Source organism: Stegostoma tigrinum, chromosome 25, assembly GCF_030684315.1.
Source record: "Stegostoma tigrinum isolate sSteTig4 chromosome 25, sSteTig4.hap1, whole genome shotgun sequence".
NCBI lineage: Eukaryota > Metazoa > Chordata > Chondrichthyes > Orectolobiformes > Stegostomatidae > Stegostoma > Stegostoma tigrinum.
In genome coordinates, this window is record NC_081378.1 from 33,847,411 (window position 1) to 33,873,190 (window position 25,780).

The following is a 25,780-nucleotide window of genomic DNA, read 5'->3' on the forward strand; positions in this document are numbered from 1 at the left end:
CAACCAGGTCATACCTACCATCAATGTCCACCTATCACCACCATTCCACCTCCACACCTGCTCCTTCACCTACCCCCACATCCAGTCCTGAAGAAGAGTAATACCCAAAACATTGACTGCTCCATTTTTCCAGATACTGCCTGGCCTGCAGCGTTCTTCCAGCCTCCTGTTTGTCTAAATTGTTCCATTTAATTACACTCAGATACTAATTCATTGTCTTGATTTCTGCTTTTACCACAGTAACAAAAACCAGGTGTGTCTATTGCACAAAAGTAACTTGTGGTGCATTGCATTGCAGTTGCAGTCAGTCTTCAAAATGACCAGTTTTTGCAAACTCACATCCTTTATTATTTTTTAGATAGCCATACAGCTTGAAGTGAGAATTCTATCTATATTAAATGATGTATAGTGTGTCGTTAAGTATTGAACTTTAATTAAAGAATATAAAAGAAAATAAGGCTGGCAGCAGTTTTGCAACATTAAACTATTTTATTACTCAGTATTACTGTGAAAATGATATCTAAGTCTCCAGACATTACGAGTGCACAGGTAATGTGACTAAATTATAGAACACATTTCAAAAAAGAAACATTCAAATTAATTATTTACAGATTTCACAACCTAGTGCAAGTCACATTTGTATGGCACAGCTCGGCATACCCTTTAATAATCTTATTCAGTTTGCTGCCTGCCACATGCCATAAAACATTTAGGTTATTAGTTTCCAAATAACTTCCATCTTTTGTTTCTGTTCATTGTGGCTTTACCGAATTGACATGTTATTTCAATGCTGCCATAACAGGACACCCAAGTAACTCTTGGTTGAATCTGGAGAACAGAGGAAATAGAGGAATTGAAGGAAATCAGTATCATTGGGGAAAAAGTGTTGGGAAATTTATGGCATTAAAGGCAGAGAAATCCCCAGGGCTCAACAATCTATATCCCAGAGTACTTAAGGAAGTAGCCCTAAAAAACGTGGATGATTGGTCGTCATTTTCAAAGACTCTACAGACTTTGGGATAGTTCCTATGAATTGGAGGGTAACTAATGTAACCTTCAAAAAAGTAGAGAGACCAGTTAACCTTATATCAGTATCAGGGAAAATAATCGGGGACGATAAAAATTTTAATAGTAAAGCACGTAGAAAACAGTGATAGACTGAACAGTGTCAGCATGCCTTTACCAAAGGGAAATCATGCTTGACCAAACTGTCAGAATTTTTTGGGGATGTAACTAGTAGAGTTGTTAAGGGGTGTGAACCAGCAAATGCAGTGTATTTGGACTTTTTGAAGGTTTACATTTAGGTTCCACATAAGAAATAAGCATGTAAAGTAAAAGTGCATGGGATTGGAGCATTGTACTGACATAGACAACTGGTTGACAGACAGGAAGCAAAGAGCAGGAATAACCCTGTAATTTTCCAAGTGGCAGGCAGTAACTCACAGGGTCAGTATTTGGACCCTAGCTATTCACAGTATATGTTAAAAATTTAAATGAGGGAACTAAATATGATATATCCAAGTTTGCAGATGACTGAAATCTGAGTGAGAGACTGAAATGCGAGATGATTGCAAATCATTGTGATTTAAACAAGTCGAATTAGTGGCCAAATATAAGACAGATAGTGTAATGTGGCTAAAATGTGATGTTATCCATTTGGTTGAAGAAGGCAGATTATTGCCTGAATCGGAATAGATTGGGAAAAAGAGGAGTTGCAACTGAGACCTGGTTGCCTTGTACATCATTTGCTAAAGATAAGCAGGCAGATGCAACAGGAGTTGAAGAAGGTAAATGGTATGTTGACCTTGATAGTGAGAGGATTCTGGTACAGGAGGAGGAGGGATGTCTTACTGCAATTGTACCCAGCCTTGGTGAGACCACACTTGGAGTATGCCATTGGTTTCTATGTTTAACATTTTGTCAAAGCATTTATGAAGATTTCCTGCGCTTTCTATTTCTAGATCTGATTCTACTCAGTCTTTTTCACAATTCCAAATATCTGATAAAAGAAAGCAACATTGTGGTCCTTCTGTCCATAGTTACCAGTCTCTGAATGAGTTAATGATGAGATGCAGATATGGGACACAAGATGGGGAATAACCAGAGAATTGCAGACCATAATCATGACTTTCTCTGATCTAAATTTAACCATTCTTACTTTGTAGATGGAATTCTCGAGCTGTTGTTAATTATTGTTTTGAACTAGTTGTACATGTTTATACATGTTCCAGCCTTTCTCTGTGCCATATCTAGACATGTTGTTTAGTATCTACTATGACTTATTTATGCCTTCCAAATTCATCCTGTTATTTCAATATCCTTGAAAGAACAGACTGTGTTAATACCCAAGTCACAGTATTCAATTTTGAAAACACGAGATAGAACCTCTCCTGCAAAATAATATTATCAGAGTAGATGTTCCAATCACAAAAGTAATCACCAACGGATTACAGGGACGCAGACCATGTGCAGGCAAATGGGATTGATTTAGAATGGCATCACAGTAGGTGTAGACATGGTGGGCTGAAGGGCCTGTTTCAACGATTTAGTGTTTTATGTTCTAAAAAATCATACCGTGTGCAAACAGGCCTGGTGGCAGTTACTGGCAACAGACATCCCTAAGCCAGAATGCATCCAAGCATTCTGCAACAGAAGTCACCGATATATGCAGATACAGAGTGCAATGGGAGCATTTCTAGTGTTGTGCACAGATATGCATAATTTCAATTTAATCAGCCAATGTTGCTGCAAACTTGGCATGTATTATAGCTTCTTCAGGGGTAGCAAAGTACTCTGTGAACTGAATCTATTTAGCAACAAGGCACTGTATCCCAAGGAAATGAACAAAGCAGCTTTGAAACAGTTAAAACAAGCAATCACTGGTTCAATGGTTTTGTCTCCAGGATTGCAGTTGCATTACCACAACTATTCTTTCTGTCCCTCTTACAATTCACAGGCTGGGGCTAAGTCCACCCTGGATGACTGCTTATGTGTCAATTCCAAAGAGTATCAAGGTGGCAACTTATCCTGTAGTTCAGCGTAAATGCAAGTAGAAGTAGGGAAGGAGGAACACTTCAGAAAATGCACACACAATGATAGAAATTTGCTGAAGCAGCAGAGTCCCAAAATTATTTCACTATTCATCAGTATCTATGGGACAACTGCAATTTCGAGTTGAATGTGAAAGTTTAATCACAAAACAAATTTAATGAATAAAAGACTTTCAATAATACTCAGGCATATACTATTGATGGTTCTTAAAACGGATAGGCACTCAATAGCACAACAGTTTGAAGCTGAAATGCAGATGGTAGTGTACATTATAGAGCCGTAACACAAAGTTGCTTTTTTTTTTAAACAGAACCATTTATTGCAAATAAAAATCTGTGACTTTTTACAAGACTTTGTTTTCTTTTTACAATAAACATGTTGCGAAGCTTGCAAATTTTATAGGCTTAAGTTACATTTCCTGGATCTATTAATATTTTCTGCTTTCTTTACACCAAAAGTTTTACATGATACCAAAAACAATTATGCACAACTTTCAATATGTAGACAGTCAATATATCTAATGCTTATCAAGTATGGCAACTGCATTTTTATGACAGCGATATTAAGAAAATAAATTGCCTTAGTTTAAAAACTACCTGTTGATTTTTTTTTACAAAGTGTTTACATTATTTTAAACTTAAAATTGTTGCTAATTTGTGTCCTTTAAGGAATCCAAACCAGCAAATGCACTTCTATACAGAAGCTGGAAAATTAGCCCTCAGTAAACATACCCTCTTTAACAGTAAACTAAAGGTGCAGAAAACTTGGCAAATGTATGCACTTCATCACAAACTATACATCACAAACATATTATTTGTATTCTAGTTTTTGCTGTTTCAACAATGTTAAACCAGAAGTTATAACAAATTACACCTTGAGTAAATCAAAGCAATTGGTATATACTATATGAATTATATTAATCAAAATTATTCAGCATGATTACATATCTTCATGTACAATATAAACTTTATTAGAAATTGGACAAATAAAATGAATCAGAACATTTTAGGAGTTGGTCATTGGCAGCTTTGCAAATCAGTGAAGGTCCTTTGCAAGTTAGTCAGTCATGTCACATTTTGCATTCAGACTGGACCTTGGAGTACAAAACTAAGAATTTTGAGTTGGAGAAGGCAATGGCAGAGAGTATCTGCCGCCACAGAATTTTTGTTTTATAAGTCAGAAAGGTATGGGACATGCAAACACCTGCCATCTTTGATATTATAATATCTAGGGTTGGAGGTGCTTAAGGAAATTTAGAGTTCAGTGCATTTAGACACCATGCTGAACAGTGACAGCAGCAAAAAATGAAGGAGAAAGGAACTGATTTCTAGAAATTCTCTGAGCCATTGTATCTTTTGAACCATAGTATTGAGAGGCAGGACATTGGCTAATGTATAAGATGTCTCAAAATTGGCTCTCTAGGGAAAAGACACTGAACAAGGGCTGGTTTTACCATATAGGGAGAAAAGGAATATTGGAAGGCGTCACTTGATACCACTTCTATGTTAACAAGTTAATTATCGCTCATAAAGTCTTGGAAATCAATGTGATGATGGTGCAACTTAAAACGAAAAGATACAGGAAAATGTTATTAATGTAGTGAATATGGACAAAACCAGCTTTTACTTACAAAACAAAACAAGATGAAGTGCGATAAACCCATCAATTTTTTTAAATTTCAATATCTGGAACATCTAAAACATTTTGCCAAAATCTAGCCATTTTGGAGGGAGTTCGCAGGAAGTAAGGTAAAACACTTTTAAGCATTTTAGAATATAAATGCAACATTTCAGTCAGTGGGAAGAACTGTGCAATGGTCTAATTTTTCCACATATTTATATTGCAAAATCCTATCAATGCCAATGGAAGGGGTAAATATTGATCTTAAAACCAGAGAAAGTAAATTGAATAGATAGTTAACATGCAGCAAAAATAATTTTAAAAAACTTTTAGTAATTATATTTTATTTTCATGGAACAAATGGGCGAGATTACTGAGGTTGTGATTTGTAGATGTCGCTACATTATACTCTGATCCTTTCATGCTAATGTTTAACGAATCACTTCATAATGTATTAATGTCAATTGCTTAATATCTATGATGTCCAGTCCTCAAGTTTAAGGTGCAACATATTCACTTCACTGAGTTTACTAGCCTCTTCTGCCAGGAGAATTATCTCAATTAATACTCTTGCCATCTGAAATGGACACTGAAAAGTATACAATCTTGGCAATCAGATTTTGCAAATCTTTGACTCGAAATTTTGTCTTACTTTATTCTAAGAACCACTCTCAATTCTTCCATACTCCAATTTAGTCTAACATTTAAAATGTCTGTAAACAAACGCCAAAAGTGCTCACTGTGCAGGGATTACTATGAAAGTAATAGCACTTTTGTGGAGAACTCTGACAAAAATGTAAAAGAACTAAACAGCAAGTTAAAAATATACAGATTACAAACCATCAACTTCAATTTTGTACAAAATCCATCACAAATATCAAACAAGTAATGGAGGTTCTTGTCCAACTGTTCATTTCCATATTATAATACACATGACGTCTGATTATTGTAAGAACTTGGTTAAGTTTCATTACTGGATACACTGGATGTTATTTTAGTATGTTGACAATTTATTGCTTCAAAGGCTTCATCCCGGTGTAACATAGCACCGAATACGAGTGGCTAAAAGACAGAAAAATAGTTTACTGGAATTCAAGGAAAATCCAGCACAATCTAAGTGAGTGTAAACGTCTTTCCTTTCAAATGTAACACAATTATATAAGCATTATTGAGTTTCATCATGAAAAGCAAGAATTCTCTGTATAAGATCAGATGTCACACCATATTTCTCATGTATCATTGTACAGGAGACATAACTCAGGTTATTACTCAGTGCAAGTGAGTACTTTACCTTAGTACAGCCTGAATTTTGCTCTGTGGCTGTGATCCTTTGTGGGTTGTTTTGAGGATAGCTGAACATACTGGGCTTGCTTCCACAGGAGTTTAGAAGTGTGAAGGGTGATTTAATTGAAACAAGCAAGATCCTGATCAGACTTGACAAGTTGGAAATCAAAAGGATGTTTCCTCTTGAGGGTGTATCCAGAACTAGGTGCCACTGTTTAAAAGTTAGGACAGATGAGAAAATTTTTTCTCTCAGTTGTGCAACTTCAGATTTCTCTACCTCAGGAGGTGATTGAGGCAGAGTCACTGAATATTTTTACATCAGAGGTAGTCAGATTCATATTAGGCAATGGTATCAGAGGTTCTCAGTGGTAGATAAAGTGAAATTTAAAGCACAATTAGATCAGGCATGATCTTGTTGAATGGCAAAGCAGGTTCGAGGGATCAAATGACTGGCTTCTGTATCTAATTTATGTGTCCGCATATAAACCTCAAAGAAAGAAAGAAATGGCTTACCTTTTGCGTATATGGAGTAGTTATTGAAATGCCCATTCCTGATCCTGGCAAAACTGATAAAACTTTGTACTGTTGGAGCAAAATGGGCAGAGAAAACTGTGAGCTAAAAATAATTCATAATGGCAATGGTTAGTATTTTGAGTTGAGATTAACATCTTTGGTTACGATCCAAATAAATAAGAATAGCAAACTAGTGTGACAATTAAAGCTTTGCAATATTCAAGTTGATTTTTTTAAAAAATGCCACTTGAAGGTAATCAAAAGAAAAACACATACACTCCAGTGGCACTTGGGAAAATATATAGTTCATCAATCAAGCTTTTCTGTTGAATAACTGGCCAAAAATGTTAACTACATTCCTCTATCCACAGATGCTGCCTGGCTGGTTAAGTATTTCCACAATTTTTGTTTACACTTCGATTATTCCACTTGATCCTTTAAAGTGTAGCTACTGCCTTTAAAATTCACAAAGTCTGTGTCATCTCCAGTGACATATGATTTCATAAAAATATTCAAGGTAATTGTTGGGCTCCTTTATATTCACATTTATGTTATATTTTTGAACATTTTCAATTTTTTTGTTACATAATGACTTAAGTTAAGTTATATGAAATCCTTTAAATGATTATGTTCCACTAGATTTCAGCAAAACATATCATCAGGAAAGTTCATACTTTCGAAGAAATAGACTCTGCAAAACAGAGTCAAAATGGAATAAAACTACTAGCTCATAATCAAAGCCTTTTTTTTGGAAAATGTAAGAATATTTTACTATTGAGATACTTTAAACTTTTGACAACTATCTAAACAAACGTGCTTTCTTTTAAAGAAAAGGTACTGCATAAATCCAAGCCGATATTATCGACTAGCAACATAATTTTTGGACTTATAGTAAAGCTGCTTGATTCCACACAAAGATAATAAAATGTGAGGCTGGATGAACACAGCAGGCCCAGCAGCATCTCAGGAGCACAAAAGCTGACGTTTCAGGCCTAGACCCTTCATCAGAGAGGGGGATGGGGTGAAGGTTCGAATAAATAGGGGCTGCAGCCCAATGGTATCAGTGTGGACTTCACCAGCATCAAAATTTCCCCTTCCCCCACCGCATCCCAAAACCAGCCCAGTTCGTCCCCTCCCCCCACTGCACCACACAACCAGCCCAGCTCTTCCCCTCCACCCACTGCATCCCAAAACCAGTCCAAACTGTCTCTGCCTCCCTAACCTGTTCTTCCTCACCCATACCTTCCTCCACCCCAAGCCGCACCTCCATCTCCTACCTACTAACCTCATCCCACTTCCTTGACCTGTCCGTCTTCCCTGGACTGACCTATCCCCTCCCTACCTCTACTCTCCTCTCCACCTATCTTCTTTTCTCTCCATCTTCGGTCCGCCTCCCCCTCTCTCCCTATTTATTCCAGAACCCTCACCCCATCCCCCTCTCTGATGAAGGGTTTAGGCCCGAAACTTCAGCTTTTGTGCTCCTGAGATGCTGCTGGGCCTGCTGTGTTCATCCAGCCTCACATTTTATTATCTTGGATTCTCCAGCATCTGCAGTTCCCATTATCACTGATTCCACACAAAGCCTCCTTGCCAGATCACTCAACACTTCATGATGCAAAGCACTCATTTGAATGTTGATGCAATGAAAATGCACACAATAAGATTTTGGATAGGAAGATCAGCACGTTTCAAAGCTGACACAAAATACTAAAAGATGAACTTAAGTAATTAATGTTAATTAAATTAATCAAAACCATTAGCTGATGTCATCAAAAGCACAATTCCTGAAAACTTAAGACTGCTTTCAAATACTACTATGTTTTAAAATATTTGACTGCACGTAACCTTCATGAAGCAACTCTGATTTTCTACCACATGATTTTTTTCCACATTAAAAGGTATTTAAAGAAACTATCGGCTCGGATTTATCTCATATGCACCTAGTAAATATGGTCATGATAAATAATCCCAATTCAGGAAACTATCAATCTATGTTGAATCTAGTGACATTATTTAGGCAGCAGGAGTTTAATGCACTGATAGAAGATAAGATGATAAACACAGAGAAATACAGCCCTTCAACTATCAAATCAAGATATTCCCACTTTTCTGCGCAACATCTGATTAGGCCTTGCTAAATTAAAGCCGAATTGATGGTAATTGTGTAGTCGATTTATGGCCATGAGGAACTGAATTTCCTTGTTCATCTAGAACTCAAGTTACTACTGGGACATGGTTGTCATACAGCCACACTTCAGAATAATCATAAATACATATCTATCATCTGCATATCCATATCGGTGTGCTTATGCCTATGTAACCATTCAGTTACTTAAAAAATAGCATAGCTATCCTGCCACTTTGTTCCATGTAACTCAAACTCAATACACCAGCATGCTTAAACTTAGGGGCTTCATATTTGTGTTCCAGGGAGGATAAAAATATGCTAAAGGAACGATATATACTTCAACATAAAATGTCAAGGCACATTACAATGTGAGTTACATGCAATTCTTAACAAGTTGTTTGTGACTTTCAAAAGTCAAACCAAAAATATTAAATACAAAACTACAAAAACAAAACAAGTTAAATCACAACTCAGGCATTTTAAGAAGCAGCTTACCACCAACTTCTCAAAGGCATGGGTGACAAACAACACCGTTGGCATCACCTTCAAATGCCATGACTGAATATAAAAAAAGTGGAAAAGCTCAGAGGCCAGAAACTTACCTTTTGAATATCTGTAATTTCTTTTAGTTTTATGATCTTATTTTTCTTGGACGAACCAGATTTGGAGCTTTCAAAGCATAAATAACTGGAGGAAGGGAAAGGTTAACAAAAATGTATACAAAAGCAAAGTACTGTGAATGCTGGAAATCAGAATTAAGAACAGAAAACAATGGAGACGCAGCACCGTGAACACGGACAAACAACATTAATTTTTCAGATCTGTGACCTTTCATTGGAAATTAACTATAGCGTTTGACATTTATCATTCTATATTTGTAAGATAACTAAGCAGAGTATCATTTAGGTTTTTCTGTTGTATCTGGTGTGTTTCATATTTAACTTAAAATATAATAAGAAAATGAGTGTTTGATGACAAGCCTCAGTGCAAATGGAGAAATTACAAATGGGATCACAGAAGTAAAATTTTAAAGCATTAAAATTCATTAGCTTTTCTTTTTTACGATCTATTATTGGTTCTGAAAAGGTAACCTTATCAATTGTTGATAAATTTTATTTTTTGCTTAACAGAAATCCTCACGTCAGTTGAAGCTAGATTGATTTACAAAAATCTGATTAGGCTACAGCCAACAGCAAAACAAAAACTAATGTTAATGCAAACATTGAATAACTCTTGGAAATAGTCTTATTATAGTGACAACATATGGAACAGCATACAGTTTTCAGCCAGTTGATCACTGTACTTCTCTTGTACTAATCCAAGCTTTCTCTCAATAGTTTTGTTTTCAACGAATAGTTGACATACATTTGAATTCCAAAGACTGTCTTTCTACGTCCCAACAGTTCTTCATCAAGCTTCATTTGATGACAATCCTGTCTCCATTCTTAAATGTTGCTGTGTTTCACTATCTGCTCTGACCTTGCTCCCTTTAATGCCTAATGATCAATGCTCAAAGGCCTCAGCTTCATTCATCTGCATACCCGCCTCAGTGAACTTTGAACTTGACATGATGTTGAGCTCTTATTTTGCCAACTTTATTTAGACCCATTTCTTCCCCAATTCATTACTCGCTACCTCCCACACACACAGTAGATTCTTTGAGCCACACCAGGGACGCTCTCTTGGGCCACTTACCCCCTCTAGATTTTTTCATTGCAATTGTGATGTGATGTCACAGTTTTCCTACTCTGTTCACATATTCAAGAATTAAAGATGGCAGCATAACAGATAGGGAACGTTCAAGCTTCTGAGCCCATCTGCTCCCAATTGCCAAGCCTACCACATCCTTCTTTCTTTTTATTTTATCTCTTCATTTATTTTTCATATCAAACTTCGTTTTGTCTTCTTTCTGTGACTATGCTGCATGAAGGCAGTTGCAAGAAGCCGTGACAGCGGCATGTTGGTTCTCGTCTATTCCTCATGGCCACGTCAGCTACAACTTCAGCATCAGCAACCTGATGGCGATCCATTCCACCTGGCTACGGTGGTGACGTAGTGGCTTTGGCAATGGTGACATGAGCAGTTCAGCCTCCGAATCCTTGCAGCCGCGGCAAAGGGGCTGCTGCAGCCGCTTCAGCATTGTGGGTCGACTCTGTTCCTCCTTGCTATAGCAGCCTCAATAATGGCTTCAACGGCAGCATCGCACATTCAGTTCAGAAAGCCAGGAGGCGTGAAGGGAACAAAAGATGAACTTTGTCTTAAATATTTCTTTTTTATATTTGCTGTTATTAAAATGACACTCAGGTACGGTGACTTAAACACTTTTCACTCAGTCCTCCTAAATACGAGTGAAAATAAATTGCTATTTTACGCTATTCTTCACTACACCTCCCTAAACATGCAGCACTCTGCTTCCTCAGACCCAAGTGTAACACTGGCTTGAAACAATAAAGAACATCAGTGTTTTTGCTTTGAAAATTGAGCTTGGAGGCTAAATGTCAACTCTATGATACTTCTTTCTACCTTTCATACCATGGACCAGGACCCCATCATGGAATATCAAATTAATCATTTCCTAAACAGTCTTCCCCTTCTTGTTCTAAACATGGACAAAAGAGCTGAATTCCAGAAGTCGGGTGACTGTGCCTTACCCTGATATCAAGGCAGTATTTGATTGAATGTGGTATCAAGGAGCTGTGGCAAAATTGAAGTCAACGTGAATCAGGTGTTGGGAGGACGGGGGGTGGGGGGGGGGTGGAATTCTCCATTGGCTGGAATTACAAAGGAAGATTGTTGTGGCTGTTAAAAGTACATCAGCTCAACCTCAACATATCGATGTAGGAATTCGTTGGTGTGGCAAACTAGGCCCAACATCTTCAGCTGCTTCATAAATGTCATTCCCTCCAACATACTGGCAGAAACAAAATAGCATTCAAGCTTGGATTGATAAGAGGCAAGGCATTCAGCCCTCTACAAGGGATTTATTCCGAGAATGAGCAGGACAACCAACAGCATGGCTCTTCAACCGATGAGATCAGAGTCCCCACTGAGACATACAGGCTCCAAAACAGGAATTACAAAACAAGATAAAACAAAATAGAAAATCCAAAAGTTAATATATTTTGTTCTTTAAAATCTCTGATTAATTATGAAGGAATGCAACTCCAAACTTACAGAAATTCTCATTTATGGATCAGAAAGGTTGTTTGACAGTAATTATGACTTACCATGGCTTTAGGTTCATTCACTCATGAAAGCATCAGCCCTAAATATTTCTGCTATGGTGAGCAACTAGCAAGGTGTACTGTATCTATACATTTGTTTCAGGGAGGTATTGTTCACAATTTTCATAGGATAAGTCTTTATCTAGTCCTACTCAAGTCCCCTCCTTCATTTCTTTCTCTGCTACGCTGATAACTGTACGAGCGTGGCTTCTTGCCTGTGTCCCAGAATGGAAAACTTAATTAACTTTGTTACTTCACAATGTGAACATTCCTGGAGTAGGGCATTATGAAGGTGGAGAAAGATTGAAAATTAGAACAGAGTTACTAATAGCACAACCGCTGATTTCCACATTTCATTGCTCATATCTTCATTCTGGAAGCTGTTGCCAAGTTTATTTCACAATAATGGTAAGTGCTATTAGCCTCACTGTGAAGTTCAGTACAAAGTCTGGGCTAAGACAAACAAAACACTAACTCCTTCAGAAACTTAGAGCAACAGAATTCAACAAGTGGTCACCAGCACAGATAGCATGGAAAGGTTAGGTTCCTGCTTGCTAATTTGTTTAAACAAGTTAATGTGTCAGATAATCCTATTCAAACCTATCTACTTTATTTGCAGGTGCTGTTTGATCTGATGAGCTTTGTCAGCATTCTCAGTTTCTGCATTTAATACAGGACTGATACAACATCATGGACTTTTGTCTGTTTAAAATGCCAAACATTGTTAAGTGCTCAATTGCACTGCTCACCAGCAGGTGACAGAAAACACCACTTCACAGTAACCAGGCAAGTTACATATCCAGCTAAATGCTTATTAAAACTCAACATTGGTAAATAACACTTAACAAATGAACAATAGTGAACAGTACAAATCTTCAATGAATAAATCCCGGCTTCTCTAGTCCATTTAAATATTTTATTATTTTAACAAGTGCAGCTAACATTGAAAACCGACAGAAGACAGATTTACATGGAAAATTACTTCAAAACTATGCCCTGATAATAATTATCCTTCCATGTAAACTTCTTCTCCTAAATATTATGCAAACACAATTTTAAGTATGGGATTTATTCATGGCATACTACCAAACTACGCTATAAATATTTTGCTAAAAATTTAGAAGAGGTTTTATTCCTGAAGTGCTGAATTATGGATAAGAATAATAAAATTCTGATTGCAGAAAGCGATTGCATTCTCTCCAAGTTAAACTCAATTTTACACGGCCTCTAAATCTAATTGCTCCAATTATGATTTGCTGTGATTGAGAAGAATCTGAAACATATTTCAGAATACATTAATCTAATGAAATAATGTTATTAAATGCAAACAAAAAATGAACTCAAAAATTTAGCTGCTAGCCAAGTATCACATATTAGAACTTTGGTTTCACTTCCGGAAATTAATTTCCTTATATACTGATACACGTGAATAAATATATGCTGTTTTAAAATGCTAATTAATAGAACAAGAATGAGTGAGTATAAACCTGTCAGTTTTTGTTAAACCATGGAATAATCCAACAAAGTTTGACTGCAGATTTATTCTTTTAACAAGTCAACATACAGTTGAATACACTAGGGAAAATATGGTTCTAAAATCAGTTGTCTTATTCATTTTGAATTTTTGATAGCCTCATTAGTGCATTGAATGTGTGAAGAGTATCATCTAGCTCTGAATCAGAACGACTTGTGCATCATTGGTAGAATAATTCAAGACATGAAAGACACAAAACATGCAGGGTCAATGAGCTAATCTTCCCCTGATATCCCCAAGTCACTGGGGAAAATTCATTCATGGGGCAGTCAGTCAATCATGTGAATTGAATGGAAATAAAATGATGAGGAGCCTAAGCCTATCTGTATCACAGATTGGGTATATCCCACGTTTCTTACTTTCTACGCCTCTTAGCTACAGATACAGGAGAGGAACAACCTGTGAGCGGTGAACTTGAGGAATTTTGAGCAGTCAGATAAGGAAGTTTCCTTTTAAAATCACTCGTGGGAAGTGGGCATTGCTAGCTGGGCCTGCGTTCTTTACCTGTCCTAATTGCCTTGGAGGAGTGGTGATGTGCCGCTTTTGCAATTCATTTGATGGAGGTACGCCCACAATGTTGTAAATTGGAAGTTCCAGGAATCTGACCCAAAATAGTGCCAACAATGGGGGAGTCACCACAACAGCAAGATTGTGGAATACAGCAGCCGAGGTCAAAGAGCAGGAAGGTGGAAGGCTGGAGCTGAGAGACAGCTGGCATTTTGCCAAGGCAGGAGGGGGAGTCAGGCCTGAAGCAGCCTTTAGGTTAATGATGCAAGGGAGAATTGGGAGCTGCCTTTTTGCCTTAACAGTCTGATTAGATTCCCTACAATGTGGAAGCCGGCCCTTCGGCCGAACAAGTCCACACCGCTGCTTGAAGCATCCCACCCAGACCCATCCCCTGATAACCCACACACCCCTGAACACTACGAGCAATTTAGCATGGCCAATCCACCTAACCTGCACATCTTTGGACTGTGGGAGGAAACCAGAGCACCCGGAGGAAACCCACGCAGACACGGGGAGAATGTGCAAACTCCACAGACAGTCACCCGAGGAGGATGCAAGGAGACTGTGGGAAGACATGGGTTTCAAGAGAAGGTGAGACAGCAAGTAGAGGCTGAAGGGGGTGGGGTGGGAAAGGGATGGAGGATGCAAGGGAATAGGATAATGAGGGAGGCTACAAGTAGCACTGGACAGAAAGAGAGTCCATAACATGGACAGAAGGTGGTTATAAAGAACAGTTTTAAACCTGCCAACAAAAGAACATTCATAACTGGGAGTTAGGAAAACTTGAAGGCACTGAGGTAAAGAATTAGTTCTAAAAGGATATGGTTTCTTTAGCTTAAGATACAGGTGTTCTGGAGTGACTCTGTGAAGAAGAATGAAGTAGATGCTACTGTCATGAACACAGTGTGAATTATTAGATTTAAATCTGTGTTTCAGATTTAGGTGCAGTAAAAAAGATACTTGCCTGATTATAATATTTCAGCTTTCTGATGAAACGAAAAAGAAATTGTATGCCCGGATTCAAGATCAATTATGTGTGGCTCTTTCAAGAAACTCAAATGTGTTATGACCCCCGTGCAAGACAACAGACATTGTGGCTGAATGTAAACCAATGGAAAAAAAACAGCAGGAAGCAGAAAATCCCATCTAAAAATTAATGGGAAAATCACTCATTTAAGTGTTTAATTGGAGAGCCTAACTTGAACATGGAAAATAGCCAGGAATTTTGAAAAAAATTGGGTTGCTGAATGATAGCAACATACTGGTTAGTATCTTCCACAGATATTGTCTTTACTGACAGATTATGGACAGCACTGACAGATATTAACAGCACTGTCATAAGTGTAGACTTTTAGACGTGACATCAAGCGAAGGTCTTGTTCACCCTTTCCAAAGGGCACAAAAGATTCCTCGGTGCCGTTTGGAAGAGGGTGAGAGGTTCCTCTAGAATGTCTGATCAATACTGATCCTTAATCAACATTACAAAACAAGTTATCTGATCACTGTCACATTGTTGTTTACAAAAATTTTGGTATGTGGAAATTGGCTGCTGCATTTCCTACATTATAAACAAGGTTCAGACTTTGAAAGTGTACATAATTCATAATAAAGCAGTTTGGAATGTCCTAAGGTTGTTAAATGTGTTTTAATAGTTGAATTGTACCAACATTGAACTTATCCCTTGTTACACACAATGCAGTGTCTACAGAGAACTCAAATTACTTACTTTTCTGTTACATAGAGAAAACCATTCCGAATGTAGTCAGTGGGTATCTTCTTGTCCCTGTTAATTAGACAGCAGCGCCAGCCATTTTCACATACTGAAAAGGAAGAGCACATCTTTTAACTGTGTATACTCATCAGAAATGAACTTTAGTCTGTCAGCAGTACATAACATACATAATCAAACACAATGTTGCTTTCAAAATTGGCCTTTTTTTTCAGAATTGACAAAAAAAACCTCAACTTTTGGCAGAAAAAGAATAATGGACTTAATTCACAATTCTGGCAATAACAAATAAGTAGCCTGCAGAACAGAGATAACGTATTATGCCAGGATAATAAAATGAGAGGCTGGATGAACACAGCAGACCAAGCAGCATCTCAGGAGCACAAAAGCTGACGTTTCGGGCCTAGACCCTTCATCAGAGAGGGGGATGGGGTGAGGCTTCTGGAATAAATAGGGAGAGAGGGGGAGGCGGACCGAAGATGGAGAAAAGAAGATAGGTGAAGAGGAGAGTATAGGTGGGGAGGTAGGGAGGGAACAGGTCAGTCCAGGGAAGACGGACAGGTCAAGGAGGTGGGATGAGGTTAGTAGGTAGGAGATGGAGGTGCGGCTTGGGGTGGAAGGAAGAGATGGGTGAGAGGAAGAACAGGTTAGGGAGGCAGAGACAGGCTGGACTGGTTTTGGGATGCAGTGGGTGGAGGGGAAGAGCTGGGCTGGTTGTGTGGTGCAGTGGGGGGAGGGGATGAACTGGGCTGGTTTTGGGATGCGGTGGGGGAAGGGGAGATTTTGAAGCTGTTGAAGTCCACATTGATACCATTGGGCTGCAGGGTTCTCAAGCGGAATATGAGTTGCTGTTCCTGCAACCTTCGGGTGGCATCAATGTGGCACTGCAGGAGGCCCATGATGGACATGTCATCTAAAGAATGGGAGGGGGAGTGGAAATGGTTCGCGTCTGGGAGATGCAGTTGTTTATTGAGAACCGAGCGGAAGTGTTCTGCAAAGCGGTCCCCAAGCCTCCACTTGGTTTCCCCAATGTAGAGGAGGCCACACCGGGTACAATGGATACAGTATACCACATTGGCAGATGTGCAGCTGAACCTCTGCTTAATATGGAAAGCCATCTTGGGGCCTGGGATAGGGGTGAGGGAGGTGGTGTGGGGGCAAGTGTCGCATTTCCTGTGACCAGTCCAGCCTGTCTCTGCCTCCCTAACCTGTTCTTCCTCTCACCCATCCCTTCCTCCCACCCCAAGCCGCACCTCCATCTCCTACCTACTAACCTCATCCCACCTCCTTGACCTGTCCGTCTTCCCTGGGCTGACCTATTCCCTCCCTACCTCTACTCTCCTCTCCACCTATCTTCTTTTCTATCCGTTTTTGGTCCGCCTCCCCCTCTCTCCTATTTATTCCAGAAGCCTCACCCCATCCCCCTCTCTGATGAAGGGTCTAGGCCCGAAACGTCAGCCTTAGTTCTCCTGAGATGCTGCTGGGCCTGCTGTGTTCATCTAGCCTCACATTTTATTATGTTAGATTCTCCAGAATCTGCAGTTCCCATTATCACTGATACTTATTATGCCAGTTTGGAATACTGAAACAGGAGCAAATTATTCAGCCCTTTTGGATTGTTCTGTGTGACTGATCTATGTCTCAGCTCCACCTACCCTTACCTAACAGCAATCCATTCCAGATTCAATTCTTCCAATTGACCAAAGCTCAATAACTTTTCCAGAGTGGTTTCCATTTTCACCAAACTTCACATGAAGAAGTGCTTTCTGACATCACACTTTAAAGGTTTAGCTCTAAGCTTATGGCTAATCTCTTTATTCTATGTTTCCTTCTATCAACTCTACCAAAGTCTGTAATTTCCTTAAACACCTCAAATATTCACCCGTAAATCTTCTATACTCAAGGGAACCAAAACCTAGGTTATAAGTCAGTAAGTGTTGCACAGTCAGAAGACTATGCCCAAGTGAGAGACAGATCAAACAAGTAGGGAATTTGAGAGTTGCAAATTACATACAATGCACTGCATAGGGAAAAGAGATGCCTTAGGTAAGGTTTATTACACCAAGAACGTTAAATATTAGTCAGATTTTTCAGTACTAGAAAGGTGTGTCAGTAGTCAATATAACAAGTATAAGTCAATAAACAATAAAACAAAGCTAATAGGATAATGTGAAGAAGGGTCGAGGCCCGAAACGTCAGCTTTCCTGCTCGGCCTGCTGTGTTCATCCTGCTCTACATCTTGTTATCTCTAACAGAAGTGAAGTTTAGAAGACATAGTGCAGCTTGGTTGCATGGAATTTATATGTAGGAAGTCGTCCAGTCGACTGTTCACCGAGACAACCAATGTGCAGGAAGTGTTACCAGCTGTAGAAATGAGCGCTCTGGATTTTGGAATTCAAGTGTTCTGGAGTTACTGTGGCAATCTGAGGAGCTGATATCTTCTTAGATAGCGTGTTCAGTGTTGGTCACATGCAGACTAAGCATGGAGACAGAAAGCAAATGGATGGCTGCAAGGCAGTCCAAGAGAACCAGGCAAACAGACCAGGTGTCCCAAGATTCTGCTCTCAAATCAACATTCTGTTTCGGTACTGGTGAAGGCATTGGTTCTGGAGAGGTGTGCAAGTGAGAACCAAGCTAATAGCATAAGCAGCAGTTCGGCTGTACAAGAGAAGGAGGAAGAAGAAAGAGCAGTCATGATAGGGGATTTATTGCAGGAATAGATCAGCAGATAGGGCGGAATGGGGCTTGAGGATGGTATGTTGTCTTCAAATATAGTGGGAAACATGTCACTGCACTTGTGTGAATAAACATGGAGCTGGAAAAGAACATCAGGTCAGACAACATCTGAGGAGCAGGGAAGTGAACATTCCGGGCTGTAAACCTTTGTCAGGACTGGGGAGGGGGAGGGGTGCGCAGAAATAATTAGAGGGAGGGGGAGGAGTGTAGGTCAGATGGAGATCGGTGGATACAGGTAGGTCATTATTGTGGTGGGTCACTGGGAAGGGTAGAGAGAATAGGTGAGTCCAGTTGGGAGCGGAGAGATTTTGAAGCTGGTGAAGTCAATATTCAGGCCAATAAGCTGTAAGCTTCCAAGGTGAATTATCAAGTATTGTTCCTCCAGTTGACAATTGGCCTCACTCTGATAGTGGAGGAGGCCAAGGATGGATTTGTCACCAGGGGAGTTGTGGAGGGTTGCAGGGAGTTAAAGTGGAAGGCAACTGGAAGATCGGGTTAGTTGGTGTGTGCAGAATTTGGGTGCTCTGCAAACTGGTCCCTGAGTCTGCATTTGGTCTCCCCGATATACAAGAGACCACATTAATAGCAACGGATAAGTAGGTAAAGTTAGATGAACTGCTGGATTTGGAAGGATTGTTTGGGGCCTTGGGTGGAGGTGAGAGGGAGGTGTAGCACCTCCTGCAGCTGCAGCAAAAGGTACCAGGTGTGGTGGAGGGGTTGGTGGGGAGTGTGGAGCTAACGAGGGAGTCATGGAGTGAATGGTCCCAGTCAAAAGTGGACAAGGATGGGAAGAGGAATATCTTTTTGATAGTGGGGTCTGATTGTATGTGGCGGAAATGTCAGAGAATGATGTGTAGTATTTGGAGTTTGGTAGAATAGTATGTGAGGACTATGGGGGCTCTATCCTTATTGTTGTTGACAGGACAGGGCTTGAAGGCAGAAATGCATGAAATGAGGGAGCTGCAGTTGAGGGAATTCTTAAAAGCAAAGGAGGGGAAACTACAGTCGCTAAAGTAGGTGGATATCTGTGAAGTCCTAGAGTACAATGCCTCATCCTGGGAGCAGATGCAGCGGAGATGGAGGAATTGAGAGAGGATGGGTGAAAGGAGGTATAGTTGAGGTAACTGTGTGAGGCAGTGGGTTTGAAATGATTGACAGTGGTGAGTCGATTACTGGAAATAGAGACGGAGAAGTCCATGAATGGGAGGGAGGTGTCAGAAATGGTCCAGATGATTTTGAGGTTTTGGTGGAAGGTGTTGGCAAAGTTGATGAACTATTTGAGCTCCTTGCAGGGCATGAAGCAGCATATAGCGGAGAAAGAGGTGAGGGATGGGGCCAATGTAATTGTGGAAGAGGGACTATTCCACGAATCCTACAGAGAGGCAGGCATAGCTCAGGCCCATGTGGGTGCCCACGGCCACCCCTTTGATTCCCCCCACTTCCTACAAACCAAAGGAAAAATTGTTCAGGGTGAGGACCAGTTCTGCCAAGTGAATAAAAGTGTTGGTGTAGGAGTACTGGGTTGGGCCTATGGGAGAGGAAGAAGCAGAAGGCTACACCTCCCCTCCTACTTCCGTCCAAGGGCCCAAACAATCCTTGTCATGGTTGAGGACGATGGGTCTGTACTCGCTCAAGTTTAGAAGGATCATAAGGGATCTCATTGAAACTTACAGAAGATTGAGAGGCACTAGTAACAGTAACCAGGCCCTGGGGCACAACCTCAGAGTGAAGGCATGACCCTTCAAAACTGAGATGAGGAGAAATTTCTTCAGCAGACGATGGTGAACATGTGGAATTCATTGCCACAGAAGGCTGTGAAGACCAATGCGTTAAACAAATTAAAGAAAGAGATAGATAGGTTCTTTTCTCGTTGGGAAATCAAAGATTACAGGAAGAAGGCAGGACCATGAAGTGAAAAACATATCAGCCATGATGACATGGTGAAGCAGGCTCAATGGGCTGAGTGGTCTAATTTGGCTCTGTTACCTTATGGTCTAAGATGCTGAGATAATTGCGGGTTCCTGCTCGACAAGGGTATATAGTGACTTGAAGCAAAGATGAGCAAATAGAACTGAAGCAAAGCGACCATACTTTTTATAGCATGGACCAAACTGAGTGGCCTACTCCTGTTCCTATTTACTTAAATAAGATTGCTCAATCTCTCATGGCATTGAATACTAGGAGTGAAGAGCAAATAAATATTTAGGTGAGAGGTAGGAAAGCAGGAAGTGCTGAAGAGTGGGGAAACCAATTAAGCAAACATGAGCTAGAGGTAGATATGGGAGAGGAGGTGATTGGATGGGCAAGATAAATTTTCTCAGTAAAGCCCAGTAAACGGCAGCTAATGACAGAGATTCATAGATCCAGGAATCTATTACGGATATCTAGATATTTTAAAAAAACTAAAGGGGAGAGGTTACCAGTGAGATGCGACAGATGGAAGTACAAAAGTTATCAGGATATAAACTATATAACTAGATTCCTTTAAATGCTTATACGAACAAGATTGCCATCTCAAAAAAATTACACTGCTACAGAAAGGCAGCCAGATTTTGCAATTACTTGCAGATTCAAGCAGAAGTTTTGGAATTAGATGTCATAATAGTCTGCAGAAGCTACAGTCTGGACAATTAACTTTTCATGAATTTAATATACAAAACAAACTTACATCGTACTATCTGTATACAGAATCTAAATATTAAGGAATAACATTGATTTTCCTCTTGTTTGACTTTGAAATTGGAGTTTTCAGAGCATTTTTAAATGTGTTTAATGCCAAAATAAATTGTAGGTACATTTCTTCTAGCTACCTGGTAAAGGGCGTTCATTCTCTGCTAAATTGAAGATCTCACTGAAGCTGCTTTTTTTGGAGCTGTGTGAACGTACACCATCATCCTCCCGACTATACAGAGACATGCTATTGGCAGTTACATTGGACCTTGAAACAACTGTTGGAATCTGTGGAAACAATGCAATCAAGGTGAGGTTCGTTCATATCACGCTTTAAATTACCTGACTTGAACTAACTTTGGCTGTTTAACAAATGTTGCCACCACCATTCCCCCACTCCCAAACTCCCTTTCTCCCTTTTGCTGTTCAGCTTTCCAGAAAAGGTAGTTCCAATACATTTATAGTAGGAACTGCCGATGCTGGAGAATCTGAGATAACACAGTGTGAAGCTAGATGAACAAAGTAGGCCAAGCAGCATCAGAGGAGCTGGAAAGTTTTGGCATTGAAGGGTCTCGACCTGAAACGTCAAACTTTCCTGCTCCTCTGACGTTACTTGGCCTGGTATGTTCATCCAGCTTCACAACGCATTATCTCCAACACATTTATGTTCACTTATTAGAAGATCTTATTTTCAAATTACCAATCAATTTATAAAATTAAATTATTTCAATTATTGTAACCTCTATCCTTTTTTATTTCTTTGAACTTCTTACCAGTTGATGAAAAATTTGCAGGATGGGCACTTTAGTACCTTCTTCTATTTGCCAAATCATTTCGCCTGTGCATTGTTTTTAGCCAAAAATAAAAAGGGCAGGGGTTACCAGTGATGTGCAATAGATGGAAGTGCAAAGGTAGTGAGGGTACAACCTATGAGTATTCAGTGTTAAAATATGAAGAAATTTTTGTTCACATAATACAGATGAGAATGTTCAACTGACTTCCCGGAGCACACCCATCCAGGGAAGCCCATTTAACATCTGTATAAATCAAAATGTAATAATTCTAAAGTCCGCTTTTGATCAAAATTGATTTCTCATAACAATCACAATATTTTTGAGTTTTCAAGTCATTTCTGAAACAATTTATGAGATCGCCTTGTACTCAGATTGAAGGAGCACACTTTAAAAATTCTGGTGCAGGTTTTAATGTATTCCAAAAGACATTCTATTAACCGGACAGTAAATTATCCGGAAGTGCCAACCTCCTTATTCAGGCTAATTTAGTTTCCAGTGATTTTTGCCCACTTTGGTTTGATCTTAAAAATTACCTTAATAAAAGTAAATTAGATCTTTAAAATACATTGGCTCAAACCTTCCAAGCAGCGGCACTGATGAGCAGGTTACTGCTGTATCAAAGATTCTCCAAATTGGAGGCTGCTGAGTTTTTCTTCCAGGATCCTACAAGCTCAGCTGTCAAAGCAATCCAGAGCACATCATTCCTTGGGGAACTCCACTGCAGCAGAGTGGATTAGGGTAAGATAGGATACTCTACTTTCTTAACGGACCACCCAATGTATGGTAAGATTAAAAGTCTAGTTTTTCAATGACAACGAATGGCTAAGTTGGTGGATGAAATGAGAGCTGCCGAGGCAGAAAGTAGGTTTGGGGGAAGAAGAGATCAGGATGGGTTGGGGGCAAGACAGGTGGTTGAAGGATAGTCGGGTCTGGGAGGTGGTTGGGTTGGGTGTGCTGATGAGTAGGCATATTCAACTCCACTTTGTAAGCAGCTGGTCAGTGTAGAAAAGGAGCCGGGGTAGGGTGAGATTATGCAGTTATCCGAGTCTTTAGACCACGTTTACATCTGTTTGACATTTCATTGACAACTATCCAGGTTAAATTCACAGCACTGCCTGAAGTTTCCAACTCTAGCTGAGCGACTGTACTAGATAACATGTGAATTGTCCACTGGACACTTAAACCTCCTGGGCAATTCCCACATGGTTTAGTATGTCTGGACTTCCACAGGATTGTACAGCGTAACTTCAGTAGCATATTTGGTCTCCACCAATCCAGAAACAGGATGATTTGGCTAAATGAATGTGTGTCTTTAACTGAATGTGGAGAAAAACTATTGGCAGGGGCTACTGTTCCGGAAAACCTGGTGACACGACAGAGTAGTGGGGGTGGCGGGAGCAAAGAAGAAAAGTGAAAAATTCAAACTTTTTTTGAAAAGACTATCTTGAGTACAGTTTGAGCTATATTTGTGAAAAAATAGCAATGTATTCTTTATTTGCAAACATTATCTGATACAATATACTAATAGGCATGTCAACAGCTTCTGTGCTCATCTTCCACCTCAAACAAAAATACATTTCATTTGCACATAAACTTGCCACCTTAAAAGGTTGTACACTGAAATCCTGGATCAGACTGAGCAAGAATATCCTTCTACAACCTTGCATTCTTGTCGTAAAGTGATGGAAGGTGTCATCAACAGCACTATCAAACAGCACCTGCTCAGCAATAACCTGCTCAGTGACATCCAGTTTGGATTCTGCCAGGGCCACTCAGCTCCTGACCTCATTGCAGCCTTAGTTCAAACATGCACACAAAAGCCAAATTTCAGAGGTGAGGCGACAGTCACAGCTCTTGACATCAAAGCCACATTTGACCAAGTGTGGCATCAAGGAGCACTAGAAAAACTGGAATTGATGGATATCAGGGAGGGGGGATCTCTCCACTGGTTTAAATCAGACCTGCTATACAGGGATCTCTCCACTGGTTTGAGTCAGACCTGCTACACAAGAAGATGGCTGTGATTATTGGAGGGTAGTCATCTCAAATCCAGGACATTTCTGCAGGAGTTCCTCAGGGTAGTGTCCTCGACCCCACCCATCTTCAGCTGCTTCACAAATGAACTTGCCTCCATCAAAAGGTCAGAAATGTAAATGACTGCACAATATTCAGCACTCCTCAAAAACTGAAGCAATCGATGTTCAAATGCAACAAGACCAGGACAACATCCAGGCTTGGGTTGACAGGTGGCAAATAACACCTGTGCCACACAAAAGCCAGGTAATGAGCATTTCCAATAAGTGACAATCTAACCACTGCCCCTTGACATTCAGTCATGTTGCTATCATTGATTCCCCCACTAACAACATCCTTGCGGTTACCATTGACCAGAAACTCAAACTGACCTGCCATGTAAAAAGAGGCTACAACAGCAGGTCAGACACTCGGAATACTGCAACAAGTAATTCATCTCCTGACTCGCCAAAGCCTGTCCACCATCCAAAACGCTCAGGTCAACAGTGTGATAGAATAGTCTACAACTTCCTGGATGGCTGCAGCTCCAACAGCACTCAAGAAGTTTGGCATCATCCCCATTGAACAAAGCAACCCACTTGACTGCACATCTGTAAACATACACTCTCCCCACACACAGTAGCAGCTGCATAGTACCATCTATAAAATGCACGGCAGGAATTCACCAAAAATACTTGGACAGCACCAGATCATTTCCATCCAGAAGGATAAGGGCAGCACATACATGGGAACACAATCACCTGCAAATTCCACTCTAAGCCACTAACTATCCTGACTTGAATATATACAGCTGTTCCTTCACCACTGCTGGGTAAAAATTCTGGAAGTTCCTCTCAAACAGTATTGTGGGTCAACCTACAGCACATAGTCTGCAGCAATTCAAGACAACAGCTCACCACCACCTTAGCGAGGGCAACAACGGCAGGGCAATAAATGCTGCCCCAGCCAGCAAGTGAATTTTAAAAAGTACAAAATTCACCAATTTTACTATTTGTAAATTACTGTAACAATTCAAATTTCTTTTAAGTTCGAGTCTTTGTGAATATTTTACAGCCTCTCTAAATAAAATTTACTGGCTCATGTCAAATAATTAGCTCTTTTGTCCTGTAAGTATGTAACCACTGAGCAGTGGGCTAAAAATTTAATTCACAGTATGTCCATACATCACCATGGGGAAAGTTTCATGTTATCAGCCAGGGCTGGATTCGTAACAAAGTGTCAAAGGATAGAAACCTGTATAATAACCCATTTAATTACAGTCACAAGAAAAACTAAAGATAAATTCTGCATGATTCATACCGTTAACCAGTTCCAAAGAAAATGACCATTTCTGTCTAAAAAATTATGTATCTAAATATTAACTAGATCTATGTTTTAAAACATATCAAATTAAAACTCAGTACACAGTAACTAAACCTTCAATTGACATGATGACACAAACTTTTGTTTTGAAGGGATGGGAGGGGAAAAAGTCAGCGCAATCTCTGACTCGGCAGTTGAAAACACATATGCCATTAGATGGCGCTGCTGTATTTATTTTAGGAACTTCAAATGAGTTTCTTACTCTTATGAAAGCACATTGATGTAAAATTCTGGTCACTGAAATAAAAAAATAGTAATTAGGAAGAGCTCAACACTGACCTCCTCCAGAAAGCATAGGGTTTCAACATTTCATTTACCTACATTCATGGAAATACCCTACTGTCGAATAAAATGATCAATTACAACCAATAACACAAATTTCAAATGCAAGTGAACTAGATAAAGTTGCATCACAAAACTCCCTCAACGACTTAAGGATGTAGGTTTGTATCTCAGCCAAACAGTCTAGGAAGTGCCAACATTCAGGCTTGTTGTCTGACTTCCGATTCGGATGAGCTACAATCTTGTCCAGTGAGAGATCAGATAGACCATCAAGATCGCCTCTGGCCAGACACTAACTCTGCAGTCTTGCCA

General features: G+C 39.8%; 1 protein-coding gene across 6 annotated transcripts in view; it reads right to left on the reverse strand.

Annotated features, from left to right (window-relative positions):
• Positions 1–3,391: 3,391 nt before the first annotated feature.
• gramd4a (GRAM domain containing 4a) overlaps positions 3,392–25,780 on the reverse strand; it is a 158,349-nt gene continuing 135,960 nt past the window's right edge. For 5 of the 6 annotated variants that reach the window (XM_048553846.2, XM_048553850.2, XM_048553845.2 and 2 more), the window contains 5 exons: positions 21,137–21,284; positions 15,588–15,681; positions 9,199–9,283; positions 6,469–6,537; positions 3,392–5,733 (listed from right to left, as the gene is read on the reverse strand). In XM_048553846.2, coding sequence (XP_048409803.1) covers positions 5,632–5,733; positions 6,469–6,537; positions 9,199–9,283; positions 15,588–15,681; positions 21,137–21,284 — 498 coding nt within the window. In that variant the 3' untranslated portion in view covers positions 3,392–5,631. Of the gene's footprint in view, positions 5,734–6,468; positions 6,572–9,198; positions 9,284–15,587; positions 15,682–21,136; positions 21,285–25,780 lie in introns of all 6 variants that reach the window. The other variant, XM_048553847.2, reaches the window with a different exon arrangement.